The sequence below is a fragment of the Dipodomys spectabilis genome, unplaced genomic scaffold, assembly GCF_019054845.1.
Source record: "Dipodomys spectabilis isolate Male_0828 unplaced genomic scaffold, ASM1905484v1 ptg000639l, whole genome shotgun sequence".
NCBI lineage: Eukaryota > Metazoa > Chordata > Mammalia > Rodentia > Heteromyidae > Dipodomys > Dipodomys spectabilis.
Window position 1 is genome coordinate 214,656 of NW_024871316.1, and position 21,939 is coordinate 236,594.

Sequence of the window (21,939 nt, forward strand, 5' to 3'; positions counted from 1 at the left end):
AGTGGCCACTGTGGCCGTGACTGCACGGGTGGGTGTGTGAGCCGGGTGTGTGTGCCTTGTAGGGGGCCGTGCACCGTGGGCCACTGTTGGGGAGCCCGCCTCACTGTCCTGGGATGGGGACTGCAGAGATCAAGGCTGCCTTCCGGGAAGTCGTTCTGGTGGGCGGCTGCGGGGCTTCCGGGCAGCCCTGCCATGGAACCTGGTGGGCCAGGGCTCAGTGGGTGAGGGAGAGCAGGACACGAGCCCCGAGTACCACGGGGACCTGCTGGCCGGCAGGTGACCAGCCCCTCCCCCCACAGGCCTTGTGAAGCTGGGGATTCACTGTGTCACGTGCCAGAAAGTGGCCATCAAAATCGTCAACCGTGAGAAGCTCAGCGAGTCGGTGCTGATGAAGGTGAGCAGCAGGCCCTGTGGGGAGGGCTCCCGCACCCCCTCAGGCTGAGCAGAGGCAGGCCGCCCCCAGGCTGCCCGGCCCCTTCCCCTCCATCCACTCCTGCTGGCTGGAGGCACTCTGCTTGCCTGCCGGGCCAGCTGCCTGGGCCTTGGTTACCCCGGCTGGGGTGGAGAGGCCCTGCCCCTGCCAGCGGTGAGGAGGGCAGATGGGTCTGGGAAGGCAAAGGGACCTGGGGCAGGGGTCAGTTTTAAGGGGAGGACGGGAGCTGGGTGGGGTCTTCGGAGCTGGCCTGGCCCTGGAGGTGGGGCTGAGATGTGGGTGGGGCAGGGATGTGTGGGCTTGGGGACCTGAGCAGGTGAGAGTCGGGGTCTGAGCTGCGGGGAGGGACCCCGCTGCGTGGCCTTGCCCGCACAGGCCCACATGGGAGGAGGGCTGTGGACAGGGACAGGGGTCCCGGCTGGTGCCCAGCATGGGCCTGGCAGCTGCCCTCTGCCAGCCCCCACAGGGGTAGGGTAGCCGTGGGAGTCTTCTGGGAGTCCTCTGCCAGCACGCGCCCCTCCTTGGAGTCCTGGGCTGGCCTCTGCCGTCCCCACATGGGGGAGACTGCACGTGCTCCCTGCAGAGCCTGCCGCACCCGCATCCATGTCCTCACTCAGCCCTTCTACCCATGGCACCCTGCTCGCCACCCTGCCCTGGATGTCCTGCCTGGTGCCCGCCCCACTGGACTTCCCACTGCAGCCAGAGGCTGGCCTTCGGGCAGACAGCGTCCCCTTTCTAGCCTGGCCCCTGATACAGTGTCCGACAGTGAAGGGAAGAGGCACACCGGCCTGGGAGGGAGGGCCTGCCTGGTGCCCCCTCCCCCTGCCAGGAGGGAGGGAGCCCCGCCCTGGGCTGGAGCCCCGCCGCAGTGGCTCTGACTCTCTTCCTGGGCAGGTGGAGCGGGAGATCGCCATCCTGAAGCTCATCGAACACCCCCACGTCCTGAAGCTGCATGACGTCTATGAAAACAAAAAATATTTGTAGGTATTGCTGGGCCTGAAGAGCGGGGTGGGGAGCAGGGCCACCGGCTGCAGTGTGGGAGGCCAGGGGCAGGAGGCTAGCAGATAGAGGTCCTCTCCCGGGCCGGGGGTTGGGGCTGGCCAGCAGATCCCAGCTGCTGGCCTTTACCCTGGCGAGCTGCTGCGAGGGAGCCTGGGCCGGGTCGCAGGGGTCACCTCGCTGCTGGGACCCGCAGGGCCATCATCAGGCTGAGACCCCACAGGGACAGGCTCTGGTCAGCGGTGCCCCTGGTGCCAGTGCTGGACCCACTGAGGCCCCCTGCCCCGCTGCCAGGGCTGCCCGGCCCCCAGCTCCCGCTGCACCCCAGCTCCAGGCTGCCCCGCAGGTCACTGGTCCCCTCCCAGCCTGGGCTCCTGCCCAGCTCCTGGCATAGAGCCCCTCACTGGCCTGCCTGGCTAGGGGTCCTTGCGCCTCTGGGGGTGGCCGTCCACTGCACCGCCGAGGGGGGGAGGACCTCGCATGTAATAGCATCCACGTGCGCCCTGTGTGGAGTGGGGGCTGGGTGAGGAGGTAGACACGGGCAGCCGGGACCCTGCGCTCAGGGTCCTGGGGCCCCACCCGGAGTCGCGCCTGCCATCCACCTGCTCACTGGCTTGCTATGGGTGAGTGCAGCCAGGGCCAGGCGCGGGCCGGGCATGCTAGCTTAGAGCTAGCTCTCGCCGTATACAAATGGCTGGAGAGAGGAGAGAAGGGCTCCTCTCAGCGCGGATGGTGGGGTGTCGGGGCTCCGTAGCAGAGACTCTGTCAGCTCAAGGCCTCGGGGCAGGGGCATGGTCTCTTGGGCCTCCCTCCAGTGCTGGCAAAGTGGGCAGCTGCTAAGGGGCTCAACTGTGGCCCTACCCCATCCACTCCATGGGGGGCAGACAGGTGGAGACACAGCTGTGCCCAGCTTCACGGCCCCCACTGCCGCGCCCGCCTGGATGGTGAGGAACAGCCCTGGGAGCTGTTCTAGGGCAGAACTGAATGGCCAGTGCTAGCCGAGGGCCTGAGGACGGGCTGGTCAGGCTCTGGGGAGAAGGCCCTTTCTACCCTAGGAAGGGGTCATGGGGCCCGAGGCCGGGTTCTGGGCGGGAGGGGCTGGCTTGGGGGTGAGCAGCATGCAGGCAGTCTGGGCTCGGCGCCAGGAGCGCCTGTCCTGTGAGGTCCTCCCCCACTCCTCCACGCCCCAACACGGCTCTGCAGCGGTGGCCCCTCCCCGCCCACTGCTGGGCTCGACTGGGCCCGAGGGGCCTGAGGTCTCCAGGCACCGGCTTGGCTGCGCCCACTGCCGCCTCCCTGGCAAGGCCTGGGGCAACCGAGGCCCAGGAGGGCCAGTCCATGCTCAGAGGGGTCTGGGGGGTTGAAGGCGGGTGTGCTCCTTTGTCGAAGCTGACTCCTCCACACCTCGTGGCCCTCCGTGCAGAGCCAGAGTGGCCGTGGGTCCCTCAGTCTGCGGGCAGCCTTCCCTGCCGGGCGGAGGAGCTATTGACGTGGAGGCCTGAGACAGGCCCGGCCCCAGCGTGCCGACCACACTCGGGCCCTGCCTGCCACGGCTGTGCGCGCCACCCTCCCGAGAGGGCAGAGCCTGCTGGCAGCTGGGGCCCGGGGCCCACGGGGTGGCGGCACCACGCTGAGCCAAGCTCTGGGGCTCCCCACCCCGGCAGGAGGTGGGCAGGAGGGCGCGGCCTGCCAGCCGGCCGTGGTGGCATTGACGCCCCTTGTCTCGCAGATACCTGGTGCTAGAGCACGTGTCTGGGGGAGAGCTGTTCGACTACCTGGTGAAGAAGGGGAGGCTGACCCCCAAGGAGGCCCGCAAGTTCTTCCGGCAGATCATCTCGGCTCTGGACTTCTGCCACAGCCACTCCATATGGTGGGTGCTGGCCCCAGGGCGGGCAGTGCGCCCTCCCCTGACCCCGCCCAGCCCAGTTCTTCCAGGGAGCAGTAGGAAGGCCACCAAGTACCCAGGGGCCTCAGCTCCATCCCTATATGATCTGGCCTTCCCTCCCCCCTCCAGCTGCCAGTTTCAGCCCAAATCCCACACCCCCTGCTCCCCTCCCCACCATGGGGAGACACCCTGATTCTCCCACAGGGTCGGGCCGGCCACTTCCCGCTGGCCACCTGTGAGATGGGTGCCGGGCGGCCCCCTCCTCCCCATGGAGGGGCTGGGGAGGGGAGAGGCCCCCGTGGAGGGGCTGGGGAGGGGAGCGGACCCCCTCCTCCCCGTGGAGGGGCTGGGGAGGGGAGCGGACCCCCTCCTCCCCGTGGAGGGGCTGGGGAGGGGAGCGGACCCCCTCCTCCCCGTGGAGGGGCTGGGGTGGGGAGCGGACCCCCTCCTCCCCATGGAAGGGCTGGGGAGGGGAGCGGCCCCCCGTGGAGGGGCTGGGGAGTGGAGCGGACCCCTGTGGAGGGGCTGGGGAGGGGTGCGGCCCCCCCGTGGAGAGGCTGGGGAGGGGAGCGGACCCCCTCCTCCCCGTGGAGGGGCTGGGGAGGGGAGCGGCCCCCGTGGAGGGGCTGGGGAGGGGAGCGGTCCCCCGTGGAGGGGCTGGGGAGGGGAGCGGCCCCCCATGGAGGGGCTGGGGAGGGGAGCGGCCCCCCGTGGAGGGGCTGGGGAGGGGAGCGGACCCCCTCCTCCCCGTGGAGGGGCTGGGGAGGGGAGCGGCCCCCGTGGAGGGGCTGGGGAGGGGAGCGGCCCCCCGTGGAGGGGCTGGGGAGGGGAGCGGCCCCCCGTGGAGGGGCTGGGGAGGGGAGCGGACCCCCTCCTCCCCATGGAGGGGCTGGGGAGGGGAGCGGACCCCCTCCTCCCCGTGGAGGGGCTGGGGAGGGGAGCGGCCCCCGTGGAGGGGCTGGGGAGGGGAGCGGCCCCCGTGGAGGGGCTGGGGAGGGGAGCGGCCCCCGTGGAGGGGCTGGGGAGGGGAGCGGCCCCCCCGTGGAGGGGCTGGGGAGGGGAGCGGCCCCCGTGGAGGGGCTGGGGAGGGGAGCGGCCCCCGTGGAGGGGCTGGGGAGGGGAGCGGCCCCCGTGGAGGGGCTGGGGAGGGGAGCGGCCCCCGTGGAGGGGCTGGGGAGGGGTGCGGCCCCCCCGTGGAGGGGCTGGGGAGGGGAGCGGACCCCCTCCTCCCCGTGGAAGGGCTGGGGAGGGGTGCGGCCCCCCCGTGGAGGGGCTGGGGAGGGGAGCGGCCCCCGTGGAGGAGCTGCGGTGTGGCAGAGGGTGTGGAACCCAGGTCAGCCATGCCGGCCTTCTACAGCCACAGAGACCTGAAGCCGGAGAATCTGCTGCTGGACGAGAAGAACAACATCCGCATCGCGGACTTCGGCATGGCCTCCCTGCAGGTGGGGGACAGCCTCCTGGAGACCAGCTGCGGGTGAGTGGGGCCCCACCTGGCCTGGCCGCCCGGGGGCTGGGCAAGCCCAGGGGCCCTCGCCGCCAGCCAGCCTGGGTTGTGGGTGGAGGAGACGGGGCCTGGCCCTGCCCTGGCCGCCTGCGTACACTCGTGGAGAAGGACTGACTGCCCGTCTCCCGTGTCTGCTCTCGATGGGAGGAGGCCCGTGGGCCTTCCCTCCGTGGGTCTGGGTGCTGCCCCGACTCCGCTCAGGAGCAGGCAGGGTGCAGATTGGAGGTCCCCGGTTCCGAATCTCGAGTCTCCTCGGGCTGACCCAGCCTCAGCCCTCCAGAGTGGGTCATGGACCTAATCCTGGGCAGTAGCAGGGCTTGGGCAGCCACTCCCGCTTCTATTCCCTGATCTGTGCGTTTGCCTTCAGGTCACCCCACTACGCCTGCCCAGAGGTGATCCGGGTGAGTAACCACGGGGTCCCTGCAGTGGGAGGAGCCTCCCGACCTGCCGTGCAAGGCCTCCAGCTCACCACAGCCCCCAGCCCCAGCCCCAGACCTCTGCCTGCCTCCCCAAAGACCCCCGCTCACCACAACCCCCACCCCAGCCCCAGACCTCTGCCTGCCTCCCCAAAGACCCCCGCTCACCACAGCCCCCAGACCAGGCCTCTGCCTGCCTCCCCAAAGACCCCCGCTCACCACAGCCCCCACCCCAGCCCCAGACCTCTGCCTGCCTCCCCAAAGACCCCCGCTCACCACAGCCCCCAGAACAGGCCTCTGCCTGCCTCCCCAAAGACCCCCGCTCACCACAGCCCCCAGCCCCAGACCTCTGCCTGCCTCCCCAAAGACCCCCGCTCACCACAGCCCCCAGACCCAGCCCCAGACCTCTGCCTGCCTCCCCAAAGACCCCCACTCGCCACAGTCCCCAGCCCCAGACCTCTGCCTGCCTCCCCAAAGACCCCCGCTCACCACAGCCCCCAGACCAGGCCTCTGCCTGCCTCCCCAAAGACCCCCGCTCACCACAGCCCCCAGACCAGGCCTCTGCCTGCCTCCCCAAAGACCCCCGCTCACCACAGCCCCCAGCCCCAGACCTCTGGCCTGGCACCTGTCAATGTCTGGTGCTGCCTTTGTCCACAGGGAGAGAAGTACGATGGCCGCAAGGCGGATGTGTGGAGCTGTGGAGTTATCCTGTTTGCCTTGCTGGTGGTGAGGCCCTGCCCTCCCCTGCCCTCCCCTGCCCTCCCCTGCCCTCCCCTGCCTCCTCCCTCCCCGCCGCCCCTCCCCGCTCTCCCGCCCTCGGTGACCGCCCCCGCCCACAGGGGGCGCTGCCTTTCGATGACGACAACCTGCGGCAGCTGCTGGAGAAGGTCAAGCGCGGCGTGTTCCACATGCCCCACTTCATCCCGCCCGACTGCCAGAGCCTGCTGCGCGGCATGATCGAGGTGGACGCCGCGCGGCGCCTCACGGTGCGTGCCCCGTCCCCGGGCCTCATGCCTTGTCCCCCCCCCCCGTCCCCGGGCCTCACGCCGCGTCCCCCCCCGCCCCCGTCCCTGACCCCGGGTCTCACGCCGCGTCCCCCCAACCCCGGGTCTCACGCCGCGTCCCCCCCGTCCCCGGGCCTCCGGCATGCTGCCAGGAGTGTGGGCACAGCGGCAGGAGTGTGGGATGAGGGTGTGAGTCCCTGGTGCCAGGATCAGTGTTCACACGCCTGACCAGTGTGTGTGCACACAGGTGTGTGCACAGGGTGAGTGTGAGCACAGGTGGGAGCTGCCTGTGTCAGGGCCTCGGTACCTGTCTTACACACTTGTCCCTCGTGCATGACAACAGGCCGGGGCACGGGTGCCGGGTGAATCAGGGTAGGGTGCCTGAGGGTGCTGGTGTGCCAGGGCCCGCGGTCTCAGATGTGTGGACATGGGCTGCGGCGGGTGAGACTGTTGTAGGATGTCTGTGTGCACGTGTGGGCCAGAGCGTGTGTGTGCCTAGGGGTGGGGATGGGCTCTGGGCTTGAGGACAGGCCCAGGTGTTTGGGCCTGGGCCTAGGGGTGAGGGGCCCGTGAGCACAGGTGTGTACCCAGCATCTGAGCCTGCATGGGGCATGTGCCCAAGTGTGTGGGGTGTGTGTTCAGATGAGGGTTCAAGTGCATGTGAGGGCTGTCCAGGTGGAAGTGGGGAATGTGTCAGGTGTGTATGGGCTGGGGTTGTGTGAGGGGTGTGCACTGGGGTGGGGGTCCAAGCGTGTGTGTAGGCTCTCCTAGTGTATGTGGGGTGTGCAGGGATCTATACACAAAGCCGGGCTGTGTCCCAGTTTTTAGGCTTTTGTGCAGGTGTGCAGGCCCCGTGTTTTAAGGGGCTTGGGCCTGGGGGGTGACTGGCTTTTGCCTGTCACCCACGTCCTGACATCCTGTCCTCTGAAGGTGGTGAGAGCAGAGAGAGACAGGGCCCAAGCCCCGGCTGGTGGCATCGGGACAGCGTGTGCCTGCGGAGGGCAGCGAGCTGCTCTCTGGGCTAGCCCTCCAGGACAGGCCTGCGTCCAGCCCAGGCGCTATCCCTCAGTCAGTCAGGGTCAGGAGGCCTGCGTCCAGCCCAGGCGCTGACCCTCAGTCAGTCAGGGTCAGGAGCCTGTGTCCTGCCCAGGCGCTGACCCTCAGTCAGTCAGTCAGGGTCAGGAGCCTGTGTCCTGCCCAGGCACTGACCCTCAGTCAGTCAGTCAGGGTCAGGAGGCCTGTGTCCTGCCCAGGCGCTGACCCTCAGTCAGTCAGGGTCAGGAGGCCTGTGTCCTGCCCAGGCGCTGACCCTCAGTCAGTCAGTCAGTGAAGATGCAGGAGGCCTGTGTCCAGCCCAGGCGCTGACCTTCAGTCAGTCAGTCAGGGTCAGGAGGCCTGTGTCCTGCCCAGGCACTGACCCTCAGTCAGTCAGGGTCAGGAGGCCTGTGTCCTGCCCAGGCGCTGACCCTCAGTCAGTCAGGGTCAGGAGGCCTGTGTCCTGCCCAGGCGCTGACCCTCAGACAGTCAGTCAGTGAAGATGCAGGAGGCCTGTGTCCAGCCCAGGCGCTGACCTTCAGTCAGTCAGTCAGGGTCAGGAGGCCTGTGTCCTGCCCAGGCGCTGACCCTCAGTCAGTCAGTCAGGGTCAGGAGGCCTGTGTCCTGCCCAGGCGCTGACCCTCAGTCAGTCAGTCAGTGAAGATGCAGGAGGCCTGTGTCCAGCCCAGGCACTGACCCTCAGTCAGTCAGTCAGGGTCAGGAGGCCTGTGTCCTGCCCAGGCGCTGACCCTCAGTCAGTCAGGGTCAGGAGGCCTGTGTCCTGCCCAGGCACTGACCCTCAGTCAGTCAGTCAGGGTCAGGAGGCCTGTGTCCTGCCCAGGCGCTGACCCTCAGTCAGTCAGTCAGTCAGGGTCAGGAGGCCTGTGTCCTGCCCAGGCGCTGACCCTCAGTCAGTCAGTCAGTGAAGATGCAGGAGGCCTGTGTCCAGCCCAGGCGCTGACCTTCAGTCAGTCAGTCAGGGTCAGGAGGCCTGTGTCCTGCCCAGGCGCTGACCCTCAGTCAGTCAGTCAGTGAAGATGCAGGAGGCCTGTGTCCAGCCCAGGCGCTGACCTTCAGTCAGTCAGTCAGGGTCAGGAGGCCTGTGTCCTGCCCAGGCGCTGACCCTCAGTCAGTCAGGGTCAGGAGGCCTGTGTCCAGCCCAGGCGCTGACCCTCAGTCAGTCAGTCAGGGTCAGGAGGCCTGTGTCCTGCCCAGGCGCTGACCTTCAGTCAGTCAGGGTCAGGAGGCCTGTGTCCTGCCCAGGCGCTGACCCTCAGTCAGTCAGGGTCAGGAGGCCTGTGTCCTGCCCAGGCGCTGACCCTCAGTCAGTCAGTCAGTGAAGATGCAGGAGGCCTGTGTCCAGCCCAGGCGCTGACCTTCAGTCAGTCAGTCAGGGTCAGGAGGCCTGTGTCCTGCCCAGGCGCTGACCCTCAGTCAGTCAGGGTCAGGAGGCCTGTGTCCTGCCCAGGCGCTGACCCTCAGTCAGTCAGTCAGTGAAGATGCAGGAGGCCTGTGTCCAGCCCAGGCGCTGACCTTCAGTCAGTCAGTCAGGGTCAGGAGGCCTGTGTCCTGCCCAGGCGCTGACCCTCAGTCAGTCAGGGTCAGGAGGCCTGTGTCCTGCCCAGGCGCTGACCCTCAGTCAGTCAGTCAGTGAAGATGCAGGAGGCCTGTGTCCAGCCCAGGCGCTGACCTTCAGTCAGTCAGTCAGGGTCAGGAGGCCTGTGTCCTGCCCAGGCGCTGACCCTCAGTCAGTCAGGGTCAGGAGGCCTGTGTCCAGCCCAGGCGCTGACCCTCAGTCAGTCAGTCAGGGTCAGGAGGCCTGTGTCCTGCCCAGGCGCTGACCTTCAGTCAGTCAGGGTCAGGAGGCCTGTGTCCTGCCCAGGCGCTGACCCTCAGTCAGTCAGGGTCAGGAGGCCTGTGTCCTGCCCAGGCGCTGACCCTCAGTCAGTCAGTCAGTGAAGATGCAGGAGGCCTGTGTCCAGCCCAGGCGCTGACCTTCAGTCAGTCAGTCAGGGTCAGGAGGCCTGTGTCCTGCCCAGGCGCTGACCCTCAGTCAGTCAGGGTCAGGAGGCCTGTGTCCTGCCCAGGCGCTGACCCTCAGTCAGTCAGTCAGTGAAGATGCAGGAGGCCTGTGTCCAGCCCAGGCGCTGACCTTCAGTCAGTCAGTCAGGGTCAGGAGGCCTGTGTCCTGCCCAGGCGCTGACCCTCAGTCAGTCAGGGTCAGGAGGCCTGTGTCCTGCCCAGGCGCTGATCCTCAGTCAGTCAGTCAGTCAGTCAGGGTCAGGAGGCCTGTGTCCTGCCCAGGCGCTGACCCTCAGTCAGTCAGTCAGGGTCAGGAGGCCTGTGTCCTGCCCAGGCGCTGACCTTCAGTCAGTCAGTCAGGGTCAGGAGGCCTGTGTCCTGCCCAGGCACTGACCCTCAGTCAGTCAGTCAGGGTCAGGAGGCCTGTGTCCTGCCCAGGCGCTGACCCTCAGTCAGTCAGGGTCAGGAGGCCTGTGTCCTGCCCAGGCACTGACCCTCAGTCAGTCAGTCAGGGTCAGGAGGCCTGTGTCCTGCCCAGGCGCTGACCCTCAGTCAGTCAGGGTCAGGAGGCCTGTGTCCTGCCCAGGCGCTGACCCTCAGTCAGTCAGTCAGGGTCAGGAGGCCTGTGTCCTGCCCAGGCGCTGACCCTCAGTCAGTCAGTCAGGGTCAGGAGGCCTGTGTCCTGCCCAGGCGCTGACCCTCAGTCAGTCAGGGTCAGGAGGCCTGTGTCCTGCCCAGGCACTGACCCTCAGTCAGTCAGTCAGGGTCAGGAGGCCTGTGTCCTGCCCAGGCGCTGACCCTCAGTCATTCAGGGTCAGGAGGCCTGTGTCCTGCCCAGGCACTGACCCTCAGTCAGTCAGTCAGGGTCAGGAGGCCTGTGTCCTGCCCAGGCGCTGACCCTCAGTCAGTCAGTCAGGGTCAGGAGGCCTGTGTCCTGCCCAGGTGCTGACCCTCAGTCAGTCAGGGTGCAGGAGGCCTGTGTCCTGCCCAGGCACTGACCCTCAGTCAGTCAGTCAGGGTCAGGAGGCCTGTGTCCTGCCCAGGCGCTGACCCTCAGTCAGTCAGGGTCAGGAGGCCTGTGTCCTACCCAGGCACTGACCCTCAGTCAGTCAGTCAGGGTCAGGAGGCCTGTGTCCTGCCCAGGCGCTGACCCTCAGTCAGTCAGGGTCAGGAGGCCTGTGTCCTGCCCAGGCGCTGACCCTCAGTCAGTCAGTCAGGGTCAGGAGGCCTGTGTCCTGCCCAGGCGCTGACCCTCAGTCAGTCAGTCAGGGTCAGGAGGCCTGTGTCCTGCCCAGGCGCTGACCCTCAGTCAGTCAGGGTCAGGAGGCCTGTGTCCTGCCCAGGCGCTGACCCTCAGTCAGTCAGGGTCAGGAGGCCTGTGTCCTGCCCAGGCGCTGACCCTCAGTCAGTCAGGGTCAGGAGGCCTGTGTCCTGCCCAGGCACTGACCCTCAGTCAGTCAGGGTCAGGAGGCCTGTGTCCTGCCCAGGCGCTGACCCTCAGTCAGGGTGCAGGAGGCCTGTGTCCTGCCCTGCGTGCTGTCCTGCAGTCTGGGTGGAGAAAGCTGAAGCCAGGCTGCCCCTAGCCTCCTGCCCACACCCTGCCCTTCCAGCTTCCTGGCCTTCCTGGCTTTGCTCCTTCTGGGCTGCTTTCCTGCTCTGCTCTGCTCCAGGAGGGCCCTGCCGGGGCAGCACAGACCTGAAGGGGCCCTGTCTGCCTCCTGCCTCTGCCCCCTCTGCTCCCTCTGCTCCCTGCCCGGCCCCGGTCCTTGCTGGCTGCATTTCCCCTGTGTCTGGGAGGTGGTAGGGGTGCTGGTCTGGGGCTTCTGGGAGCACAGCCTCCCCCCCTCCTGTCTCACTTCCACCCCCTAACGTGGGCTCCCCTTCGTACTAACTCCCTGTTTCTCTTTCCTTGTAGCTAGAACACATTCAGAAACACATATGGTATATGTAAGTAGCTCCTGTGCCCACTAACGCCTGCTTTGCCCTCCGCTGCGGCCTGCTAGGAAGGGGGGAGGATGCCGGCCAGTGCGGGGCTGCCCAGCCTCGCTCTCCGCCGCCTGCAGGGGCCGGGTGCAGGGACAGCAGCAGGACTTGGGCCCAGGCCAGGACGGGCCTCCCACCCTCCTGGCCGCCTCAGGGTTGGGTGGAGGAGCCGTGGCCTGGGCTGCTGGTGAGTGACCACCGGTTCCATGTCGTCCGCAGAGGGGGCAAGAACGAGCCCGAGCCGGAGCAGCCCATCCCCCGCAAGGTGCAGATCCGATCGCTGCCCAGCCTGGAGGACATCGACCCGGACGTGCTGGACAGCATGCACTCTCTGGGCTGCTTCCGAGACCGTAACAAGCTTCTCCAGGACCTGCTGTCGGAGGAGTATGTGGGGCAGTGGGCAGGGTGGGCTCAGCCAGCAGCCTCTGGGCCAGAGAAGAGCCACGCGAGGGCACGCTGCCAGACACGGACACCTGGGCCAGCTCCCCCCGCATCTCTTGCCCGCTGCAGGGAGAACCAGGAAAAGATGATCTACTTCCTCCTCCTGGACCGGAAAGAAAGGTACCCGAGCCACGAGGATGAGGACCTCCCCCCCAGGAACGAGATAGGTACGAGGCGTGCCGGACCCCTGTTCCAGCCAGGCCCGGCCAGCTGCCTAGCCTGACCCCTGTCTGCACACAGACCCCCCCCGGAAGCGCGTCGACTCCCCAATGCTGAACCGACATGGCAAGAGGAGACCCGAGCGCAAGTCCATGGAGGTGCTCAGCGTGACCGACGGGGGCTCCCCGGTGCCCGCACGGAGGGCCATCGAGATGGCCCAGCATGGCCAGAGGTGCGTGCCTGTCCAGGGGCCCTGGGTGGGCAGCACTAGCACCCTACCAAGTGACCACACTCATCTCCGCACCCTGGTCCTGGGTTCTGGTCCAAGGTCATGGGCTGGGCTGGACAGACCTGTGCTAGGGATACTAGGTGGGCTGAGCTGTTGAGCTAGGCAGGGCTGGACTGGGCTGAGCTGGGCTGGACTGGGCTGGGCTGGGCTGGGCTGAGCTGAGCTGAGCTGGGCTGGGCTGAGCTGGGCTGGGCTGGGCTGGGCTGGGCTGGGCTGGGCTGGGCTGGGCTGGGCTGGGCTGGGCTGGGCTGAGCTGGGCTGGGCTGGGCTGGGCTGGGCTGGGCTGGGCTGGGCTGGACTGAGCTGAGCTGGGCTGGACTGGGCTGAGCTGGGTTGGACTGAGCTGGGCTGGACTGGGCTGGGCTGGACTGAGCTGGACTGGGCTGGACTGAGCTGGGCTGGGCTCAGCTGAGCTGAGCTGGGCTGGGCTGAGCTGGACTGGGCTGGGCTGGGCTGGGCTGAGCTGGACTGGGCTGGGCTGGGCTGAGCTGAGCTGAGCTAGGCAGGGCTGGACTGAGCTAGGCAGGGCTGGACTGGGCTGGGCTGAGCTGAGCTGGACTGAGCTGGGCTGGGCTGGACTCAGCTGAGCTGGGCTGGGCTGGGCTGGGCTGGGCTGGGCTGGACTCAGCTGGACTGGGCTGAGCTGGGCTGGGCTGAGCTGGGCTGAGCTGGGCTGGGCTGAGCTGGGCTGGGCTGGGCTGAGCTGAGCTGGGCTGGGCTGAGCTGGACTAAGCTGAGCTGGGCTGAGCTGGACTGGGCTGAGCTGGACTGGGCTGAGCTGGACTGAGCTGAGCTGGGCTGAGCTGGACTGGGCTGAGCTGGGCTGGGCTGGACTGAGCTGAGCTGGGCTGAGCTGGACTGGGCTGAGCTGGGCTGAGCTGGGCTGGGCTGGGCTGAGCTGAACTAGGCTGGGCTGGGCTGGGCTGAGCTGGGCTGAGCTGAACTAGGCTGGGCTGGGCTGAGCTGGACTAGGCTGGGCTGGCCTAAGTTGGGCTGGACTGGGCTGAGCTGGACTGAGCTGGGCTGGGCTGGACTGGGCTGAGCTGGACTGGGCTGAGCTAGACTGGGCTGAGCTGGGCTGGGCTGGGCTGAGCTGGGCTAGGAGGGGCTGAGCTGGGCTGGGCTGGACTGAGCTTGGCTGGGCTGGGCTGGGCTGGATTGGGCTGAGCTGGACTGGGCTGAGCTGAGCTGGGCTGGGCTGGGCTGGGCTGAGCTGGGCTGGACTGAGCTGGGCTGGACTAGGCTAAGCTGGGCTAGGAGGGGCTGAGCTGGGCTGGGCTGGACTGAGCTGGGCTGGGCTGGGCTGGGCTGGGCTGGGCTGGGCTGGGCTGAGCTGCGCTGGGCTGGAGCTGGGCTGGGTTGGGCTGGACTGAGCTTGGCTGAGCTGGGCTGAGCTGGACTGGGCTAGTTTGTGCTGAGCTGGGCTGGGCTGAGCTGGTCTGGACTGAGCTGGGCTGGGCTGGGCTGGACTGAGCTGGGTTGGGCTGGGCTGGGCTGGGCTGGGCTAGGTTGGGCTGGGCTGAGCTGGGCTGGGCTGAGCTGAGCTGGGCTGGGCTGGGCTGGGCTGGGTTGGGTTGGGCTGGGCTGGACTGTGCTAGACTGAGCTGGGCTGGGCTGGGCTGGGCTGGGCTGAGCTGGGCTGAGCTGGGCTGGGCTGGGCTGGACTGGGTTGGGCTGGGCTGGGCTGGACTGGGTTGGGCTGGGCTGGGCTGGGCTGGGCTGGGCTGGGCTGGGCTGGGCTGAGCTGGGCTCAGCTGAGCTGAGCTGGACTGAGCTGGGTTGAGCTGAGCTGGGCTGAGCTGGGCTGGACTGAGCTAGGCTGGGCTGGGCTGGGTTGGGCTGAGCTGAGCTGGGCTGAGCTGGACTGAGCTGGGCTGGGCTGAGCTGGTCTGGACTGAGCTGGGCTGGGCTGGGCTGGGCTGGGCTGGGCTGGGCTGGGCTGGGCTGAGCTGAGCTGGGCTGGGCTGGGCTGAGCTGGGCTGAGCTGGACTGGGCTGGGCTGGGCTGGACTGAGCTGGGTTGAGCTGAGCTGGGCTGAGCTGGGCTGGACTGAGCTAGGCTGGGCTGGGCTGGGTTGGGCTGAGCTGAGCTGGGCTGAGCTGGACTGAGCTGGGCTGGGCTGGATTGAGCTGGGTTGGGCTTGGCTGGGCTGGGCTGGGCTTGGCTGGGCTGGGCTGGGCTGGGCTAGGTTGGGCTGGGCTGAGCTGGGCTGAGCTGGGCTGGGCTGAGCTGAGCTGGCCTGGGCTGAGCTGGACTAAGCTGAGCTGGGCTGAGCTGGACTGGGCTGAGCTGGACTGGGCTGAGCTGGACTGGGCTGAGCTGGACTGAGCTGAGCTGGGCTGAGCTGGACTGGGCTGAGCTGGGCTGGGCTGGACTGAGCTGAGCTGGGCTGAGCTGGACTGGGCTGAGCTGGGCTGAGCTGGGCTGGGCTGGGCTGAGCTGGGCTGAGCTGAACTAGGCTGGGCTGGGCTGGGCTGAGCTGGGCTGAGCTGAACAAGGCTGGGCTGGGCTGAGCTGGACTAGGCTGGGCTGGCCTAGGTTGGGCTGGACTGGGCTGAGCTGGACTGAGCTGGGCTGGGCTGGACTGGGCTGAGCTGGACTGGGCTGAGCTAGACTGGGCTGAGCTGGGCTGGGCTGGGCTGAGCTGGGCTAGGAGGGGCTGAGCTGGGCTGGGCTGGACTGAGCTTGGCTGGGCTGGGCTGGGCTGGATTGGGCTGAGCTGGACTGGGCTGAGCTGAGCTGGGCTGGGCTGGGCTGGGCTGAGCTGGGCTGGACTGAGCTGGGCTGGACTAGGCTAAGCTGGGCTAGGAGGGGCTGAGCTGGGCTGGGCTGGACTGAGCTGGGCTGGGCTGGGCTGGGCTGGGCTGGGCTGAGCTGTGCTGGGCTGGAGCTGGGCTGGGTTGGGCTGGACTGAGCTTGGCTGAGCTGGGCTGAGCTGGACTGGGCTAGTTTGTGCTGAGCTGGGCTGGGCTGAGCTGGTCTGGACTGAGCTGGGCTGGGCTGGGCTGGGCTGGGCTGGGCTGGACTGAGCTGGGTTGGGCTGGGCTGGGCTGGGCTGGGCTAGGTTGGGCTGGGCTGAGCTGGGCTGGGCTGAGCTGAGCTGGGCTGGGCTGAGCTGGGCTGGGCTGGGCTGAGCTGGACTGAGCTGGGTTGGGCTGGGCTGGGCTGAGCTGGGCTGGGTTGGGCTGGGCTGGGCTGGGTTGGGCTGGGCTGGGCTGTGCTAGACTGAGCTGGGCTGGGCTGGGCTGGGCTGGGCTGAGCTGGGCTGAGCTGGGCTGGGCTGGGCTGGACTGGGTTGGGCTGGGCTGGACTGGGTTGGGCTGGGCTGGGTTGGGCTGGGCTGGGCTGGGCTGGGCTGGGCTGGGCTGGGCTGGGCTGGGCTGAGCTGGGCTCAGCTGAGCTGAGCTGGACTGAGCTGGGTTGAGCTGAGCTGGGCTGAGCTGGGCTGGACTGAGCTAGGCTGGGCTGGGCTGGGTTGGGCTGAGCTGAGCTGGGCTGAGCTGGACTGAGCTGGGCTGGGCTGAGCTGGTCTGGACTGAGCTGGGCTGGGCTGGGCTGGGCTGGGCTGGGCTGGGCTGGGCTGGGCTGAGCTGAGCTGGGCTGGGCTGGGCTGAGCTGGGCTGAGCTGGGCTCAGCTGAGCTGAGCTGGACTGAGCTGGGTTGAGCTGAGCTGGGCTGAGCTGGGCTGGACTGAGCTAGGCTGGGCTGGACTGGGTTGGGCTGAGCTGAGCTGGGCTGAGCTGGACTGAGCTGGGCTGGGCTGGATTGAGCTGGGTTGGGCTTGGCTGGGCTGGGCTGGGCTGGGCTGGGTTGGGCTGGGCTGGGCTAGGTTGGGCTGGGCTTAGCTGGGCTGAGCTGGGCTGAGCTGGGCTGTGCTGAGCTGAGCTGGGCTGTGCTGTGCTGTGGTGAGCTGGACTGGGCTGGATTAGACTGGATTGTGCTAACTAGCTGAGCTGGACTGGACCGCCGAGCTGAGCTGGGCTGGATTAGATTGGGTTGGACCGGATTGAACTAAGCTGGGCTGAGCTGAGCTGGACTGAGCCTGACTAGGTTGAAGCACACTGGATTGGGCTGGGCTGGAGTGAGCTGAACTAGGCTGGGCTGAGCTGAGCTAGACTGGGCCGAACTGGATTAGACAGGACTGGGCTGAGCTGGGCTGTGATGTGGTCCAGCCATGTGCAGAGCCTCCACCCTGGCTGGCTCCTGGGTTGCTGATGCCTGGCTGTCTGCTAGCGTCCAGCAGCAGTGCTTTAGGCAAGGATGTGGTGAGCAAGCACAGGCTGTCCCAGCAGGACCCCTGGAGAGGGAAAGGCACCGAGCCTGGAAACCGGAAGTGGTGTGGGCCGGGGGGCAGGAGAGGCCTGCTCAGATCTTCCTGCTGGGTTCAGCCTTTAAGGGATCCCAACTTTCCCCTGGGAGGTGGTGTCTCGGCCATTTCAGGCCTGGAGCCTGGCAAGGCACAGCAGTCCTGGCTACTGATGGTCTCAGCCCAGCACCCCCTTCCCTCTGCGTCGGGAGCCACGAGATGGCCCAGTGTCCATCCTGGTAGCACTGCCCAGGCTGACCGGCTGCTCACAGGCCCTGTGCAGGCATCGAGGCTGGCTGGCCTCCAGCCCAGGCTCCCACCCTTGGGCCTCTTCTCATTCTCCAGCCGCTATTGCACACTTGGGTCCTGGCGCTGGGTCGGACGGCAAGCACCGGACAGTCCTGCTGGCTGTCCCGCCACCCTGGCTCTTCTCTGGTGCCTGTGCCTGACCTTGGCAGGGCTGTCAGCCCACGTCCCCGCCTCCTGCCTCACCCCTCCACCACCCTACAGGCCGAGGCCCGTGGGGCTGTGCCCCCCTTCCTGCCCACAGGGCCTTCCTGGGCCCCTGCCCTCCCCCTGCATGGCCTGTATGAGCCTGTGCCCCCTTCCCACCCACCCACGGGGCCTGTGTGGGCCCACGAACCCCCTTCCCGCTCTCGTGGCCTGCGTAGGCCGGTGTGTCCCCTTCCCGCTCTCGTGGCCTGCGTAGGCCGGTGTGTCCCCTTCCCGCTCTCGTGGCCTGCGTAGGCCGGTGTGTCCCCTTCCCGCTCTCGTGGCCTGCGTAGGCCGGTGTGTCCCCTTCCCGCTCTCGTGGCCTGCGTAGGCCGGTGTGTCCCCTTCCCGCTCTCGTGGCCTGCGTAGGCCGGTGTGTCCCCTTCCCGCTCTCGTGGCCTGCGTAGGCCGGTGTGTCCCCTTCCCGCTCTCGTGGCCTGCGTAGGCCGGTGTGTCCCCTTCCCGCTCTCGTGGCCTGCGTAGGCCGGTGTGTCCCCTTCCCGCTCTCGTGGCCTGCGTAGGCCGGTGTGTCCCCTTCCCGCTCTCGTGGCCTGCGTAGGCCGGTGTGTCCCCTCCCCGCTCTCGTGGCCTGCGTAGGCCGGTGTGTCCCCTTCCCGCTCTCGTGGCCTGCGTAGGCCGGTGTGTCCCCTTCCCGCTCTCGTGGCCTGCGTAGGCCGGTGTGTCCCCTTCCCGCTCTCGTGGCCTGCGTAGGCCGGTGTGTCCCCTTCCCGCTCTCGTGGCCTGCGTAGGCCGGTGTGTCCCCTTCCCGCTCTCGTGGCCTGCGTAGGCCGGTGTGTCCCCTTCCCGCTCTCGTGGCCTGCGTAGGCCGGTGTGTCCCCTTCCCGCTCTCGTGGCCTGCGTAGGCCGGTGTGTCCCCTTCCCGCTCTCGTGGCCTGCGTAGGCCGGTGTGTCCCCTTCCCGCTCTCGTGGCCTGCGTAGGCCGGTGTGTCCCCTTCCCGCTCTCGTGGCCTGCGTAGGCCGGTGTGTCCCCTTCCCGCTCTCGTGGCCTGCGTGGGCCGGTGTGTCCCCTTCCCGCTCTCGTGGCCTGCGTAGGCCGGTGTGTCCCCTTCCCGCTCTCGTGGCCTGCGTGGGCTGGTATTACCTTGCAGTTGCTGTGGCCTGTGTGGGCTGGAGCTCCCCTCCTTACCCACGTGGCCTGGTGGATCCCCAGCGTCTGTCCTGCTTCCAGCCTGCTGCCGTGGGGGGCACAGCCCCCTGCGGACCGCGGAGCTGTCACGCCCCAGCCTGCTTCTGCTCCCGGCCGGCCACTCGTCCCTCAGCCACCATGGGCCACGGGCTGGGAGCGGAGGTCCCGTGGGGTGGGTGGGGGTGAGCCTTCTCTAAGCCGTTTGCCACCGCCACCTTGTCTACAAGGTCCCCAGTGCAGGGTGCCGTGGCTCTGGCCTGTCCTCTCCTCCTGTCCTGTCTGCGCTGGCCTGGGAGCAGCTCCGTGGTGGAGGTCTTGCCTGGTGAGGCCGGGGGGCAGTGTGCCTGGCCGCGGCGGGCCTGGCAGCCGGCCCGCGTACGTGGGCCACGGCAATAACTCTGTTTTCTCGCTTTGTTCCTGCTGTAGTAAAGCAGTGTTCAGTAAAAGCCTGGATATCGTTGAAGCCCATCCCCAATTCAGCAGAGAAGACAGGTACACACCTTGCCCACTGTCCTGCCCTCCCAGCCCCAGGCGGGCGGAGGGGGCCAGGCAGGCACGGGGCACCTGGTGGCGGGCCAGGCTGCGGACACTTCTTGCCCCTCCTCTTCGGGAATGGGTTGTGGCAGGGCAGAGGAAGGACCCAGCCTAGGGCTGAGGCTAGGATCTGTGTCCCGGGGCCTTGCCCCGGGCCTCGCGCTCTGGCTTACACGGCCCTGCTGTACTTGCTTACTGGGATCCACCCGTGGATACAGGCATACTGCCCCCTGCTGGCCCCCTCTGTCCAGTGGGCAGTGCTGGTCCTGGCTAGGTCTAGGTAGCCAGAATTGAAGTGGATCTGTGTCTTGTGCCCGCTGGCAGGTGTGGCAGGTGGCGGGGGGGGGTGGCCCTGGGTGGGTGGTGACAGGCAGGGCTGCCACCCAGGAGCATGAGCTGTCTGCTCAGGCCCCGGCTCAGAGGAGCCCCTTGCTGCCCAGTGCCTACCTCTGCCGTCACCCTCCTGCCCCCCACCCCCACCCCAGTGTGCTCAGGGCTGGCCTGTGCTGAGCCCTGGGAGCTTGATTAGAGCTGCTTGAAGCCAGACAGGAAGCTGCGTGCGGTGCCTGTGCCCCACAGCTTCTCCCTGCTTTCCTTGTGCCCAGCGGTGTGCTCGTGGCTGCACTGTGGGCCCTTGCTTGTTGTGTCTGCCAGCATGGCTGCCCCGCCCCCTGCCCCCCCCCCCCCCCCCCCCCGTCCCATCTCCGGTCTAGATCCCAAGTGTACGCCTGGACCTTGGCCCGGCTCTGCCCCGCGTGCCTCCCTGGCCCGGCACTGCGCCGGGCATGGGTCTTGCTGCATCTAGGCGCCTTAGTAGTCAGATGGGAAAATCGAGCTCATTGTTACATGGCTCCAGGGTCCAGCCAGGAGCCAGGGCAGCCCTCGGTGCTCTGCAACTCCTGCCCGCTGCTCCCAGCCCGGGAGCCGGGTTGTGTGCAGGCCGAGTGTCCTGGCAGGACTGGCTGGCAGTGGGAGGGCTGGGAGGCGGGCAGCGTGGGTGGTCTTTTTTCCTTTTCTGTCCTCTTTTCTCCTGTGGCACCTTGTTCCTCCTGGAAGAATGGCAGGCTCTGCTACCTGGGGATGGGCAGATGTCTGTGTCCACTCTTGTGAGTGACAGAGCAAAGGCCGGGTCTTGCCCTGCAGGGCAGCACTTACCTGTGTGTTAGTGGACATGCCAAGCCAGTGGCTGTCCCCAGGATTGGTCAAGAAGAGGGCCGTGGGCGGGCCCAGGCGCTTCCGTGGGCATCTGTGGACATGGGGGGTGGGCTGGTGGCGGCTGTAGCCCACAGGCACTGTGGTAAATCAGCTTGGAGAGGCCAGGCTTGGGCACCATGGACATGAAGTGGACACGGCATGGCTTGGCCTGGACAGGGCTGTGTCCAGTCACAGAGCCTACCTTGCTCCTCCTCTGTCCGTCCACCCAAGTGCCTCCAGACCGAGCCCAAACGGCTGATGGAGGGAGGCAGAGCCCGCACAGCCGAGCTGCTCACAGGCACTGGCGGGCCAGGCCACAGAATTACCCCTGGCACTGCCGGGGCACGTAGACCACAGGGACCAGGCCCGGCTGCCTAGGTGCGGGTCAGATCCAGAGGTGTCCTGGAGGGCCATGTGGGGGACCCGGAGCCCGGCCCGTGAGTCACCGCTCTGCTCTGCATCCCAGGTCCCGGTCCATCAGCGGCGCCTCCTCCGGCCTCTCCACGAGTCCGCTCAGCAGCCCCCGGGTGAGTGATGACCGCTCCCACCTCCGGCCCGCGGGGCTGCTGTCCTGCCCACAGATAGGCCCGCCAGGCGGTGCATGCCGGGGCGGGAGGGCAGCACCCCTGTGGACCAGGCAGCAGCCCGCCCTGGCGCACAGGCCTCGGCCGCCCGGGCTGGGCCCCTGGTGTCTGTGTTTAGGCTGCTCTGGCTAACTGCACTTCTGTTTTGTGTTTGTTTTTTTTTTGTGTGTGTGTCCCTTGTTTTCTTTTGTGGCAAACCCTCCCCCTGGCTGCCCCCCACCCTTGGGTCCTGCTTGGGGTCCTGCTCGATGCCTTTCTAATCCTTGCTTCTGTGTGTGCATGTGGGGGGGGGCGCATGGTCTCTCCGCCTGCTCGCTCTCTCGCTCGCCCTCGGCGACCCCGTAGCCTGTTAGAAAGTTCGTCCTGCCCCCTCTGCCCCCGGAGCCCTCCCGTGTGGCCTGCCCCCCGGCTGAGCCCCCCCGTGTGGCCTGCCCCCCAGCTGAGCCCCCCCGTGTGGCCTGCCCCCTGGCCACCTCCGTGGAGCCCGAAGCTTGTCGGAGCATCTCGCGGCCCGGACACCTCCTCCCTCCACAGGCCGCCCCGCGGCCCAACCCCAAGACCCAGACTTTGCCGTGCAAGGCCAAGCTGACCGACAGGCCGCTCCAGGGCGCCAGGTCCAACCCGCTCCCGGCCTGCACCCAGGCCCGGCTGCCTGGCGCCAGCCTCGGCTCCCAGTCCGCCCTGGCTCCCGGCGCCCCTGCCCTGCCGGCCACCACCCGGCTCCAGCTCACCGGGACTGAACCAAACACCAAATCTGTCCCCACCATACAGGTGACCCCTCACCCCTCACCAAGGGGTAGTCCCCTCCCCACCCCCAAGGGGACGCCCGTCCACACGCCAAAGGAGAGCCCAGCAGGCACCCCCAACCCCACGCCGCCGTCCAGCCCCAGCGTTGGAGGGGTGCCCTGGCGGACCCGGCTCAACTCCATCAAGAACAGTTTCCTGGGCTCACCTCGCTTCCACCGCCGGAAACTGCAAGGTCAGTGCCCACGCAGGACACCGCAAGCCCTTCCCCCGCCGTCCCCAGACCCATGCACCTGCAGCCACGGGGGCCACCAGCCACACTGCTGTACCCCCCCCCCCAGCCCACCCTGGCCCTCTGGCCCACCCTCCCGTCTTCCTTGGACGTCATTCTGCCCCGAAGCTCGGGCAGCAGCTGTGCCAGGCAAGGCCAGTTACAGGGTTGGGAAGTTCTCAGGACAGCCTGGAACACCAGGCACCATCTGGCCAGATCTGGGCTAGCTGGGCTTCAGCACCAGGAGCTGGACAGCTCCGTCTGGGCGGGCAGGCAGGGCCTGGGGCACACCTGGTGGGGGGAAGGAGCTGGCCCCTCATTTCTCTCCCACTTCACAGTTCCAACACCTGAGGAAATGTCCAACCTGACCCCTGAGTCCTCTCCAGAGTAAGTAGTTCTGCTCAGGCGCCGGTGGGGAAATGCGGACCCGTCCCAGGACTGGGCGGGTGGGGGAGATGAGGACTTGTCCATGACTGGGTGGAGTGGGGGGGAGATGA

At 67.9% G+C, this 21,939-nt stretch overlaps 1 protein-coding gene across 5 annotated transcripts in view; it reads left to right on the top strand.

Moving 5' to 3' along the window:
- Positions 1-21,939, top strand: part of Brsk2 (BR serine/threonine kinase 2) — a 64,707-nt gene that overhangs the window by 31,604 nt on the left and 11,164 nt on the right. For 4 of the 5 annotated variants that reach the window (XM_042671534.1, XM_042671537.1, XM_042671539.1 and 1 more), the window contains exons 2-15: positions 300-394; positions 1,328-1,413; positions 3,162-3,302; positions 4,675-4,791; positions 5,189-5,222; positions 5,895-5,963; positions 6,077-6,223; positions 11,214-11,245; positions 11,501-11,665; positions 11,792-11,889; positions 11,963-12,113; positions 20,310-20,370; positions 21,199-21,406; positions 21,781-21,829. In XM_042671534.1, coding sequence (XP_042527468.1) covers positions 300-394; positions 1,328-1,413; positions 3,162-3,302; positions 4,675-4,791; positions 5,189-5,222; positions 5,895-5,963; positions 6,077-6,223; positions 11,214-11,245; positions 11,501-11,665; positions 11,792-11,889; positions 11,963-12,113; positions 20,310-20,370; positions 21,199-21,406; positions 21,781-21,829 — 1,453 coding nt within the window. Of the gene's footprint in view, positions 1-299; positions 395-1,327; positions 1,414-3,161; positions 3,303-4,674; positions 4,792-5,188; positions 5,223-5,894; positions 5,964-6,076; positions 6,224-11,213; positions 11,246-11,500; positions 11,666-11,791; positions 11,890-11,962; positions 12,114-18,541; positions 18,608-20,309; positions 20,371-21,198; positions 21,407-21,780; positions 21,830-21,939 lie in introns of all 5 variants that reach the window. The other variant, XM_042671536.1, reaches the window with a different exon arrangement.